The sequence below is a fragment of the Castanea sativa genome, chromosome 11 (genome assembly GCF_040712315.1).
Source record: "Castanea sativa cultivar Marrone di Chiusa Pesio chromosome 11, ASM4071231v1".
In the NCBI taxonomy this organism is placed as follows: Eukaryota; Viridiplantae; Streptophyta; class Magnoliopsida; order Fagales; family Fagaceae; genus Castanea; species Castanea sativa.
The window spans coordinates 50,877,834-50,892,401 of record NC_134023.1 but is presented as its reverse complement, the minus strand read 5'-3'; the positions used below and the strand labels follow the sequence as shown (position 1 = coordinate 50,892,401).

Below are 14,568 nucleotides of genomic sequence, written 5' to 3'. Positions count from 1 at the left end.
TTAAAGCACTACACGCGTGGGAGAGTATTTTTTGTGTGGGAAAGTATTTTTTGGTGTGCATAGCATAGTTATCAATTTTGTTCCCTTCGTCATATCTTGGCTCAAAATGTTGGTCTAATTTGTCCTGCTTAGCTTGTTTAGGATTTGTTTGTCCAATATTAATTTTTTTTGTCTGACTTTGTTTACGTTATATTTTTTTGAATACCATATTATATATCTATATAATAATATAAAATGAAAATTGTTGACTTTTGGTCAACTTATTCTATTTATATTGCATCATAAGCTTTTGAAAATACAGTTTTTCCATGTCATCCCTTAAATATATTATTTAAATTTGTTTTTAGAGATTAAAAAATTGTAATGAACTACGTATTTTTAAACTGTTTAGAATTCATCAAATTTTTGGATAGAGTAAAATAATACTAAAAAAATATGATTAAATTAAAGTTTTAGCCTCTCTAAATAAGTTCTAATTGAATTAGATAAGTTATTTTCTAAAAGCCGTCTAATTTAATTTTTTATTTATTAACATTTATTGATTAGAATTTTTATTTATTAATAGTTATTGTTTAAATGTGTTTCATTATGAATAATTTTTGTCAAACTTCAAAGAAAAGACATGATAAAAGTCTATGTTTTCAAGAAAATACATATTATATTCTTGATTTACTCCAAAATTAAAAGCTTTAAGAGGTGAATTATGTTCTTGCCCTAATTTGATATTGCACCTTCCTATTTCCTAATATCAAGTTACTTGATTACTGAAGACTTTTGTAATGAGCTTGATTTTTTTACGTTCCTCGGCACAAGATACTGTACATATTATCAATCATAATTTTTGTAATTTTAATGTGTCAAATTTCACATGAAGTACTCTTTTGAGTTTTGACAATCTCGATGGCTACATTAAAAACTAAAACCATTCTACTGTAACAAAATCTTATTATTAATTACCTTGAATGTTTTCTTTTTAATCGTATAATATACAATGGCGCAATAGGAAAATTTTCCTATAAGCACAAATACACCTTTTTTTTTTTTTAAGACAATAAATTTTTTTTAATTAATTTTCAGATAAGTTTTAAAATTCATTTTCCTTAATAATATTATGTGTTTTTCTCATGTACAATCGAATATCTTCAAGTGAGGATCGCTCTAGTTGTTACTAATTCTTTTTTTTTTTTTTTTTTTGGCAAAGATGAAAATACCTAATTTGAAATAGTGTTAGAAGATAAGCATATCATCCCATGAGGTTGCAAATGGTTCCTCTTGGAATAACATAGGTAATTACACTTTATCAATGTAAACTATACCCCAAATTACATATTGTACCCTAAACTTTTAGAATGCACGATTAACACCTTAAACTATAACCTGTGTTACATTTTGCACACCGTCATTGATTCTATTGTTATCTTGAATAAAAACCAATTTTTAAGGTATAAAATATAATTGAGAATCTGGTTTAGAGTGGTAAAATATAATTTCTCATTTGTTTTTAGGGGATTGAAAAGAGGGATAATTGAGTTTTTTCACGTGATACTATTCAAGATAATGACATAATTGATGTCGGGTGCAAAGTGTAACATAACTTATAATTTAGAGTATAAAGTATAATTTTGAGGTACATTTTATGATGATAAAGTGTAATTCCGGATTAACATGGGAAATTAATGATGTCATTATATAGTGACCAAGAGTCGCATAATTCAGTGGCATTGACAAATTTCTTTTATAAGAGAACTAAGAGAGTAATCTTTCTTCCCTCATTTGTTATAACAATAATTGAGCTTTCTGAAAAGAAGAAAAAAAAAAAAAATCCATTTAAGTTCTAGTACTGATTAATGTTTTCGTTTCACTAGGAAAAATGAACTTGGAGATTAATGAAGTTTCTAAGATGGTGCTCACTAGTGCTGTTGACATTCCAATAGTCATGGAAAATAATCTTATGTGTGAAGAGTTGATCATTGATATTCCACTAGTCATTGAGCCAGTCCAGTGGCGTGAGTGTTGCATCTACAAGGTCCCCAAGAAACTTCGCCAGGTAAACAAAGAGGCCTATACTCCAAAGCTAATCTCAATAGGCCCTTTTCACCATGGTGGAAAAGATTTGAGGGGTGAAAAAGAATTAAGGGACGAGGAAAATGAAAACGTACCGATGGATATGGAAATGCTGAAAGTGAGATACTTCAAGGATTTCTGTTATAGGACTGGAAAATGCCAAAAGGAAATAGCTAGGATCATTGAAGAAAATGAAGTAAAGATTCGCCATTGTTATGCAGAGATCTCTAAACTAAACAGCGAAGACTTCGTGAAAATGGTTTTGGTGGATTCAACCTTTATCATTGAGCTCTTCTTGAGGAGTAGTCAAGAAAATGAGAAGAGGAGTCAAGAAAATGGGCCCTTCTTGAAGAATGATGCGAGGAAGGAAGATGAAAAGGATTATATATTAAGTAAACCATGGCTAGAGTATGGCATCAAGCAAGATTTGATGTTACTTGAGAACCAACTTCCATTTTTTATTCTAAAGGAGTTATATGATCAAATTTCCTATTCTGGGAAAAACAATAAAATTTCCTTTCTTTTTCTTGATCTTGCTTGTGTTAGGATTAGTGCCCTTAAATCCTATTGTATGATACTATGTATGATATTATGTATGACATGATGTATGACTTAATATTATGATTGATAAAGTTATTTTATTATTATCTAAAATAATGGTAACATGAATATGAGACATTATCATATAATCCATGAGATGCATTGTATGTGATTTATGTAAAAAGTCATAGAAGATGTAAATCACAAGTTCCTTGTAAACTTAGAATTTATAATTCGTAGTCGGTGATGAAATTGGGCATTTCATCTACGAAGACTATAATGTATTAACTAAGATGATTTATCTTGATCATGTAAGTGGAGACTTCTAGTTGATATGTTGATATGTTTTAAAAGTTAAAACATATTGGACAGGACCGCTGTGAGATTTATTATTCTCCTAACGACTGTCAAATGAATAATAAATCTCACGACTTCTATTTGCATGAACTCTTAATCCTGAGAGAATAATGGAACTGATCATGAGGTGTAGGTTGCTTTGATATATCAGGAGTGAGATTTGAAGTGACGGTCAAAACCTCAATATGTTGGGCAACCACATTTAGTGTTGATGGAACATATATTCTCAAGATGGAATTCATAGTCTCTTGATGGAGATATAAAATATTCCATTGAGATAAGTTTAATGGGTTCAGTTATTCAGAGAGTTAGACCTAACCACTTTAGTAAGAAATTACTAAAGTATATATTTATGAAATTGGATTTCATAAATATATAATGAATAACTTTAAAGGATTAAACCGGGTACTCAAGGATAAGATGTAGTAATTTACAAAGTGACAGTCTACATTTATGATTTTGTATTACTATGAATATTTTATGAATGGGTTGCATGTATAATAAAGTCTTGGGATATAATTTATTAATAAGACCTAGAGTGCAATTATATTTATATAGTGGTATTAAATATAATTAATAGTAACTTTGGACTTGTCAAGAGTTGACGGAAAAGTCCAAGACCCATTGGAGCTAGTGTCTTATTGGTCTCTTTTGGTCCCACTCCAAGCCATACACTAAAGCCCAATTGGAAAGGCCCAATAGGCCAGCCCAATTAGATAATCAGTTAGTTATAAAGGGAGAAACATACATAGTTTTTTTTAAAGAAGATTAGTGAAATAAAAAACGGTGTGTGAGAGAGTGAGAGACACACTTTCATTTTCCCTTTGAAAAACTGATTGAGAGCCCACACATCTTGGGCGTGAAGTGGAATTGGAGTGAAGATTAAAAGTGTTCCCAAGTGCTTCTAATCTTTGTTTTGAATTTCTCCACACCAAGGTATGCCATCTTGTTCTTAAATTCTGAAATTTACATAGTGCACGTTATCAATCATGAATGAAATAGATCATTGTTTGTTGCTTCCACTGTGTGTTTTGTATGAGATACAAAACCAGAATTTTTTCATTCAATTGGTATCAGAGCCAGGTTTTCATTTCATGATTGTATAGTGTGTGATTGAATTTTAGAATTTAAAATACAAAACCGTTATCTTTGTGTTTCAAATTTCTACATAAAGATATTGTTCCATAAATCTTGTGTGCATTGATAAATATATGTGATATATTGTTCTACATGTGCACGGATTGGTCATTGATTCAATAACCATTAATGAAAACTTAGTTTGTAATATATATTGCAAGTGAGATTACTGTGTCTTCGTGATGGCCATTGATAGATTGCCATGATTCTATACGGATTGCATTGTTTTATGGTGGTTATTGATTGTTCAAATAACTGTTTTGTAACTACCATGTTTGTGAATCATCAATGCACGAATTGGACTTCATGCATTGTTTGCATGGCTTAGACGTAGTTTCATGGAATTGGTTCATGACTTGCATGGAATAAAAATCTTACATGTGTTATATGGATGGGTTCTTGGATTTTGGATTGCATGGTTTCAATATGGCTTGACTTTAATGCTTGGCTTGGTGAATGTAATTGCATGGCTTCCATGGCTTGACTTTAATGCTTGGCTATCTTGTGTTTTTAAGAGATTGAATCTGTATAAAGCAATCTAAGCCTTTGAAGGTTACGTACATATATATATATATATATATATATATATATATATATATATATAAAGTAATAATTATATATTACATATATTAATTTGTATATTATATATAATATAATATAATATGAATTTTTATATGTAATAAGGGTTTTTATTACGTTATATATTTATATATGTTAATGCTAGTTTAATGAAATTTATTCCTAATGAGATTATGATTATATTTTCAAAGTGTCTAGCATTATTATGGTTCTTAACCTTCAAAACCTTTATTTTAAAATATCTAGTGGGAGAGAGATACAAGGGTTGGATCTCATGGCCTCCATTGTTGGTTCAAAATAGTGTGAAATATATACTTTGTTTTTGCCTCGAACTTAGCATTCCATGCGGAGAGTAATTATTTCATGGTCCTACAAGATTGAATTTCCTGGTTTATTGTGGTTTGATAAACACCTTGTCTTAGGTTCGAGTTTTGCATTCCATGCGGAGGGTGTTTTATCATGGTACTACAAAATAAGCCTGTTAAAGGGATGAAATGTGGTTACACATGATTGTAGACAATGGTATACACTAGACTAAGTATTATAGTATCCTCTATGCTGAGTTCTTACTATTATTACTTAGAGGCTAAATATAAAACGGCATATTATTAGTGTTTGATAAGAGTTATCATGATAGCATTAATAATGAGAATAGTTCTCAATCAATCATAGTATTTTATGTTCACTCTATGCTGAGAGATATTGAATATGAGATTGGGTTGTCGTTGCATATATTATTTTATGGTTTTATTAAGGTTCCATATTATATGTTTATATGCTAAATTGATAATGTCCAGTTTACTTATTATATTCATGTTTATTATTTTCAGATTTTGTCATGGCATCATTTAGCCCACTTGTTTCTATTCTTAACCAAAACAAACTGACTGGATCCAACTATGTTGATTGGAAAAGAAATTTGGATATTGTTCTTACTGTTGAAGAGCACAAATATGTGCTTACTCAACCATGTCCTACATTTTCTTCATTAGATGCTCCTCTTGAGGAAAAATAGCGATATGATCGTTGGCCAAAATCTAATGAGATGGCTAAGTGCTATATCCTAGCATCTATCTCAAATGTTCTACAACATCAAATGCAGGATGTAGAACTTGCTTCGAACATAATGCATAGTCTGAAGGAGATGTTTGGTGAGCAAGGCCGTTCTGCAAGGCAAGAAACCATGAGGCAAATTTATAATACCAAAATGGCTGCAGGAAGTTCAGTGAGGGAGCATTGTCTTAGGATGATTGCCAATCTGAACACATTAGAAGTTTTAGGTGCCGACATTGATGGAGAATCCCAAGTGGATATGATACTCCAGTCACTATCAGAATCATTCAATGAATTCAGACTCAATTATAATATGAACAAAAAGATTTATTCTTTGTCTGAATTAATGAATGAGTTAGTGGCGGCGGAAGGCATTCTTGGTACTACTAGTGTTAAAGCCAATGTTGGTGAAGCTTCTACTTCTCAACCTAAGTCGAAAGGCAATGGTAAGAAGAAGAAGAAGAAGGACTTCACTAAGAAAGATGGTAAACAAATTGCCTTAGGGGTTGCCAACAAAGGAAAGAAAACCAAAGGAAAGTGTTTCCATTGTGGTGTGAAAGGACATTGGAAGAGGAATTGTCCAACATTCAAGGCTGCCAAGAATAAGAGTATGAAAAGTTCATTTCTTCTTGAAATATGTTTGGTATAGAATCCAACAGATTCCTGGTGTGTGGATTCAGGTTGTACTAATCATATCTGCAATTCTTTGCAGGGGTTCCAAGAGACCAGAAAGCTGAATGAGGGAGAACTATTTCTTACTTTGGCTGATGCGAGCAAGATTCCGGTTGAAGCTGTTGGAGTGTTTAATTTGTGTTTTAAGTCTAGAGTTTTAATATTGGAAGACTGTTTATATGTACCTAATGTTCGTAGGAATTTAATTTCTACAACTTACTTAGGTAAACATGGATATTGTATTATCCTGAAAGACAATGTTGTAATAAAGAAGGATAAAATGTTTATCTGTTCTGGCAATATTGTAGATGGTCTTTATATTTTAACTCCTGATAAGCTTGAATTATACAATTCTGAATTAGATAGTAGCTCTCATGTGAAATCATTAAAGAGAAAGTTTCCTTCTACTAGTGATGCATATCTATGGCACTTGCGTTTAGGTCATATCAATTCAAGTAGGATTCAAAGACTAATCAAAGATGGACTTTTACAGCCTATGGACTTTGATGGTTTTCCAGTTTGCGAATCTTGTTTGGAAAGTAAGATGACAAAACGACATTTTAATGCAAAGGGTAGAAGAGCCCAAGATTTGCTAGAACTAGTACATTCAGATGTACGTGGTCCTATGTCAATCCAAGCAAGAGGTGGCTATGAGTATTTCATTACTTTCACGGATGATTACTCTAGATTTGGTTATGTGTACCAAATGAAACGGAAGTCCGAAGCCTTTGAAAAGTTCAAAGAGTTTAGGGCTGAAGTTGAGAATCAATTGGGTAAACACATAAAGGTCATTCGATCTGATCGAGGTGGCGAATACCTTCTTGGTGATTTCAAGGATTACTTGACTGAAAATGGGATTATATCCCAATTGACTGCACCTGGAACTCCACAACAAAATGAAGTAGCAGAAAGAAGGAATATGACTCTTTTAGATATGGTTAGGTCTATGTTGAGTTATTCGACTCTACCAATTTCTTTTTGGGGATATGCCTTAAATACTGCAATGTATCTTCTGAATTTAGTACCTTCGAAGTCTATTCCTAAAACACCTGTAGAGTTGTGGAATGGGCGTAAGCCTAGTATGAGACATCTCCACATTTGGGGTTGTCCAACACATGTGTTGAAAGGAAAGCCTGACAATTTATAATCTAAAACAGAAGTGGTATTTTTTGTAGGGTATCCAAAATGAACAGTTGGGGGTTTATTCTATGGTCATAAGGATAATAAAGTGTTTGTTAGCACAAATGCCAAATTCTTGAAAAATGACTATATGAATAACTTTACTCCTAGAAGTAGAGTTGTCTTGATTGAAATGAATGAACCTGTAGTTGAACAACCATTGGATGAAACTAGGGATGATGTGACTGTATTAGATACACCATAAGATACTACTCATGAGATGTCTAGTACACAGGTGCCTCGTCATAGTGGGAGAGTTGTTCGGCCTCCTATAAGATTCATAGGTTTAGGAGAAACTTATGAGGCTATCTCAGAAGAGGCTGAATCGGATCCTTACACTTATAATGAAGCAATAAATGATATAGATGCACATCATTGTGTCCAACCTATGAAATCTGAATTGGATTCTATGGATTCCAATCATGTATGGGATGTTGTAAAGGCGCCTAACGGAATTAAACCTGTTGGTTGCAAATGGGTTTACAAGAGGAAGAGAGGGATAGATGGAAAGGTTGAAACCTTTAAAGCAAGACTAGTGGCAAAAGGGTATACAGAAAAAGAAGGTATTGATTATGATGAAACTTTTTCGCTAGTAGCCATGCTTAAATCTATCAGAATTCTCTTATCCATTGCTACTCATTATGATTATGAAATTTGGCAAATGGATGTCAAGACTTCATTTCTTAATGGCAATCTTGAAGAAGAAATATACATGTGGCAACCAGAAGGTTTCATAGCAAAGAACCAAGAGCATATGGTATGCAAGTTGAATAGGTCCATTTATGGACTTAAACAAGCATCTAGGTTATGAAACATCAGATTTGATCAAGCAATCAAGTCATTTGGTTTTGAACAAAATCTTGATGAACCATGTGTGTACAAAAGATATCGAGACAAAGTAGTAATGTTCCTAGTGCTTTATGTTGATGATATTTTACTTATTGGGAATGATGTAGGGGTAATGGATTGGTTAAAGTTTGATTGTCAAGCCAATTTGATATGAAGGACTTGGGTGAGGCTAACTTTATTCTAGGGATCAAGCTTTGGCGAGATCGCAAAAATAAGATGTTAGGCTTATCACAAGCTGGATATATAGATAAGGTCCTAGAACGGTTTAGCATGCAAAACTCCAAGAAAGGATTGCTTCCTTTTAGACATGGAGTTCCTCTGTCTGATGACCAAAGGCCTAAGACTCAAGAGGAAGAAAATATGATGAGACAAGTTCCTTATGCTTCTGCAGTGGGAAGTCTCATATATGCCATGCTTTATACTAGACCAGATATTTGTTATTCAGTTGGCATGGTCAGCTGATATCAATCAAATCCAGGACCAAAACATTGGCATGCTGTAAAACATATTCTCAAGTATCTTAGGAGAACGAGAGATTATATGCTTGTTTACCATAGTGAGGATTTGATTCCCATTGGCTATATAGATTCAGATTTTCAATCGGATCTAGATTTCAGAAAATCCACTTCAGGATGTGTTTTCATCTTGGGAGGTGGAGCCATAAGTTGGACGAACGTTAAGCAATCTTGTATTGCGGACTCCACCATGGAAGCCAAGTACGTTGCTGCTTGTGAAGCAATAAAGGAGGCTGTTTGGCTCAAGAAATTCCTTTTTGATCTTGGTGTTGTGAGAATGGAGCAAGTTCCCATCACATTATTTTGTGACAATAGTGGAGCGGTTGCACAATCCAAAGATTTAAGGAATCACAAGAAAGGAAAGCACATTGAGAGGAAGTACCACATCATTCGAGACATTGTTTCTCGTGGAGATGTTGTGGTAGCAAAGATTGAAAGTGCAAATAATCTAGCAGATCCCTTTACCAAAGCCTTGCCTCAAAGGATTTTTGAGTCACATTTGGAAGCAATGGGAGTTAGATTAGTGCACAATAGTCTTTAGGGCAAGTGGGAGATTGTTAGGATTAGTGCCCTTAAATCCTATTGTATGATGCTATGTATGATATTATGTATGACATTATGTATGACATGATGTATGACTTAATATTATGATTGATAAAGTTATTTTATTATTATCTAAAATAATGGTAACATGAATATGAGACATTATCATATAGTCCATGAGATGCATTATATGTGATTTATGTGAAAAGTCACAGAAGATGTAAATCACAAGTTCCTTGTAAACTCAGAATTTATAGTTCGTAGTCGATGATGAAATTGGGCATTTCATCTGCGAAGACTATAATGTATCAACTAAGATGATTTGTCTTGATCATGGAAGTGGAGACTTCTAGTTGATATGTTTTAAGAGTTAAAACATATTGAACAGGACCGCTGTGAGATTTATTATTCTCCTAACGACTGTCAAATGAATAATAAATCTCACGACTTCTATTTGCATGAACTCTTAATCCTGAGAGAATAATGGACTTGATCATGAGGTGTAGGTTGCTTTGATATATCAGGAGTGATATCTGAAGTGACGGTTAAAACCTCAGTATGTTGGGCAGCCACATTTAGTGTTGATGGAACATATATTCTCAAGATGGAATTCATAGTCTCTTGATGGAGATATAAGATATTCCCTTGAGATAAGTTTAATGGGTTCAGTTATTCAGAGAGTTAGGCCTAACCACTTTAGTAAGAAATTACTAAAGTATATATTTATGAAATTGGATTTCATAAATATATAATGAATAACTTTAGAGGATTAAACCGGGTACTCAAGGATAAGATGTAGTAATTTACAAAGTGGCAGTCTATATTTATGACTTTGTGTTACTACGAATATTTTATGAAGGGGTTACATGTATAATAAAGTCTTGAGATATAATTTATTAATAAGACCTAGAGTGCAATTATATTTATATAGTGGTATTAAATATAATTAATAGTAACTTTGGACTTGTCAAGAGTTGACGGAAAAGTCCAAGACTCATTGGAGCTAGTGTCTTATTGGTCACTTTTGGTCCCACTCCAAGTCACACACTAAAGCCCAATTGGAAAAGCCCAATAGGCCAGCCCAATTATATAATCTGTTAGTTATAAAGGGAGAAACATACATAATTTTTTTTAAAGAAGATTAGTGAAATAAAAAATGGTGTGTGAGAGAGTGAGAGACACTTTCATTCTCCCTTTGAAAAAATGATTGAGAGACCACACATCTTGGGTGTAAAGTGGAATTGGAGTAAAGATTAAAAGTGTTCCCAAATGCTTCTAATTTTTGTTTTGAATTTCTCCACACCAAGGTATGCCATCTTGTTCTTAAATTCTAAAATTTACATAGTGCACGTTATCAATCATGAATGAAATAGATTATTGTTTGTTGCTTCCGTTGTGTGTCTTGTATGAGATAGAAAGCCAGAATTTTTTCCTTTAATTGGTATTAGAGCCAGGTTTTCATTTCATGATTGTATAGCGTGTGATTGAATTTTAGAATTTAAAATACAAAACTGTTATCTTTGTGTTTCAAATTTCTGCATAAAGATATTGTTCCATAAATCTTGTGTGCATTGATAAATATATGTGATATATTGTTCTACATGTGCACGTATTGGTCATTGATTCAATAGCTTGTGGGTATTTTTCCTTTCCTAAGTCAAACATACCAGATGGGAAGGAAGTAAAACATTTGACTGATTTGGTAAGATATTTCTACTGTCCATCTATTCAATACAACAAAGGAAGCACTATTACTCATCTATATAGTGCAACAAAGCTGCACAGGGCAGGAGTAATGTTCAGAAATTATAAAGAGAGTCAGTAGGTTACTTGACATTCAATTCAAGAAGTTGCCGCTCTTGGAAATATCTCCTTGCTTCAATATCTCATGGTTCTTAAATTGCTTACCGTGCTTAAAATGCTTTCCATGCTTGGAAAGTATGCAAACTTTGTTGAAGGTCCCAACGTTAATTGTAGATGATGCAACTGAGATCTGTTTCCAAAACCTCATGGCATTGGAGCAATGCCATTATCCATCTGAATCCTATATATGCAACTATATTATGCTATTGGATTATGTCATCAACACTAGAGAAGATGTGGAGTTGTTTGTTGAAAATAAGATTATAATTAATAAGTTAGGCAGCAATGAATTAGTTGCTACTATGGTTAACGACCTAGGCCTTGAAATTGTGGAAAATCATTCCTATTACGGAGAAATGGCTAAAAGGCTTAATGAGCACTATGAGAATTATTACAACCATAATATGGGAACTTTGACAAGTACCTATTTCTCCAATCTTTGGAGAGGCATTCTAACTGTTGTTGGTCTTGTAGTCTTTGGACATTCTATCTGGAGTACGATTAAACCTTTCGTAACTCATCAAATAGATTAATTCCACTACGTCTGATCAGCTTGTGATTTCCTCTTGTTCCTAATAGGGTTGTCTATTTTATATTTGGGCACTGGCTGTTTGAAACTGTTAACCATATAAAGTGAGAGAGAAAAACTGAATAGTCTGTATATTTTGTGTATAACAATGTACAATAGAGAGCCTTATATAGGCTAGGTATGTGTGCAGTACAAGTAATATGAGTGAATTACAAGTACAGTATACTGGGCTAAGCCCAATGGGCTAAACTAGTATAAGCTATACACTAACATCCCCCTCAAACTCGAGGTGGCAAGGAGGAACCTAACTGGAGTTTGGATATAAGATCTCGAAGACGACCTGGCGGGTGAGTCTTGGTGAAGATATCAGCAGGCTGGTCAGTAGAGGAGATGGAGAACAACTTGAGATTTCTTTTCTTGAGATGCTGGCAAGTGATGTGATAGTCAATTTCAATGTGCTTGGTGCATTTATGGAAGATATCATTATGAGCAATGTAGATAGCACTGCAATTGTCACAATAAAGAGGAGTGGCAATGGGCTGTGGAGCATCTATATCAGCCAAGAGCCAGCGAAGCCAGACAAGCTTGCAGGTGGTGTCAGTAAGGGCACGGTACTCAGCCTTAGTACTGGAATGGGAAACCACATCTGTCTTCTTGCTACGCCACGAGACAAGAGAAGTACCCAACAAGAAACAGAAACCTGTGATTGAGCATCGATCAGTCGGATCACCTGCCCAATCTACATCTAAATAAGCATGAAGCTCAAGAGAAGATCGAGAGGAGTAATGGAGACCATGATAAAGTGTGCCCTTGACATATTGGAGAATCCGAAGAACGGCAGCATAATGGACAGAACGATGGGCATCCATGAACTTACTAACTATACCCACGACATGTGAAATATCCGAACGAGTAACAGTGATAGATCAGGCTACCAACCAACTGACGATAGCGAGTAGCATCTGATATAGGTTCACCATCCAAGGGTGTGAGCTTTGCATTGTATTCCAAGGGAGTGGAAACAGTCTTGTTGTCGGTGATACTGGTTTTGGAGAGAAGATCAGAAGCATATTTAGCTTGGGAAATATAGTATCCATCAAAGGAGGAGGTAACCTCAAGCCCAAGAAAATAGCTGAGAGTGCCCAAGTCTTTCATCTCAAAATGCTGACTAAGGAAGTACAAAAGAGAGCGGATACCTGCAGAATCATCTCCAGTAATAATCATATCATCAACATAAAGAAGAATAAGAGTGATACCAGTAGAGGATCTTCGGACAAAGAGAGCAGTGTCATGAGGACTCGAAGTGAAACCCTGCTGAGCAACAACTGAGCTAAAATTTTCAAACCAAGCTCGAGGAGCCTGCTTGAGGCCATAAAGAGCAAGACGAAGGCGGCAAACTTGACGGCTTGAGTGTGGATAGCCAGGGGGTGGTTGCATGTACACTTCTTCTTTGAGGTCTCCATTAAGGAAAGCATTCTTCACATCCATTTGATAAAGAGGCCAGCGACGAACAGCAGCCACAACAATGAGACATCGGACAGATGTAAGGCAAGAAATATGAGCAAATGTTTCCTCATAGTCAATGCCATACTCCTGAGTAAAGCCCTTGGCAATGAGGCAAACCTTGTACCATTCAACAGATCCATCGACCTTAGTCTTGATCTTGTAAACCCACCTACAACCCACTACAAACTGACTAGGAGGCAAATCAACCATATCCCAAGTGTGATTCTTATGAAGGGCATCTAGTTCTTCGTTCATAGCTTGCTGCCAAAGAAGGTCAGTATAGGCCTCATGATAGGTGTGAGGTTCATAGAGGGTGGAAAGAGCAAAAGAGCAGTGATAATCAGTGAGATAAGGGGGAGGAATGCTTACCCGAGTGGAACAACGAAGTTCAGGACCAACAGGAGACTTTGGAGAGGGTGGTGCCACAGGATCCAAGACAGGCGGGTCATATGCCGGGGACAGAACCGGAGATGAGTCATTTGGAGAGGTAGCCGATGTTGAAGAATCCTCCATAGGTTCAAGATAGAGAGGAAGGAAAAGATCAGCAACAACAGGAGACTCTGAGGAAGAGGACACAGGAAACTGCTGAAGACTCGTGAAAGGACGATGTTCCCAAAACTCAACATGACGAGAGACATGAAGGCGATGAGAAATAGGATCATAGCAGCAAAATCCCTTTTGAGATACACCATAACCAAGGAAACAACAGAGACGAGCACGAGGCTAGATCTTTGTTCGTTCATGAAGAGGAAGAGAGACAAAGCAAGCATAACCAAAAACCCGAAGAGAGGTGTAGTCAGGAGTTTGACCATAGAGAAGCTCGAATGGTGATTGGTTATGTGTAGTTGGTGAAGGAATACGATTAATGGTGTACACAGCAGTGAGTGCGGCCTCACCTTAAAAGCACTAAGGAAGAAAGGCAGAAATGAGAAGGGTGCGGACAACATCAAGAATGTGACAATGTTTTCATTCTGCATGACCATTTTGTTGAGATGTGTAAGGACAAGATCGCAGAGGAAGGGTACCATGACTGTTTAAAAATGATAAGAAATATTTATCATTATATTCTTGAGCATTATCTGATCAAAAGACTTTGACGGTGCGATTGAATTGTATTTCAATCATTTTATGAAATGTTTGGTAAATAGACACAAGTTCAGACCTATGGTGAAGCTGATAAAT

General features: G+C 34.9%; 1 protein-coding gene across 1 annotated transcript; it reads left to right on the top strand.

The window, feature by feature from the left end:
• Positions 1 to 1,870: 1,870 nt before the first annotated feature.
• On the top strand, positions 1,871 to 11,884 carry LOC142616679 (UPF0481 protein At3g47200). Its single transcript, XM_075789474.1, is given in 3 exon segments — positions 1,871 to 2,603; positions 11,120 to 11,295; positions 11,297 to 11,884. Coding segments are annotated over 3 exon segments (1,497 nt in total).
• Positions 11,885 to 14,568: the final 2,684 nt, after the last annotated feature.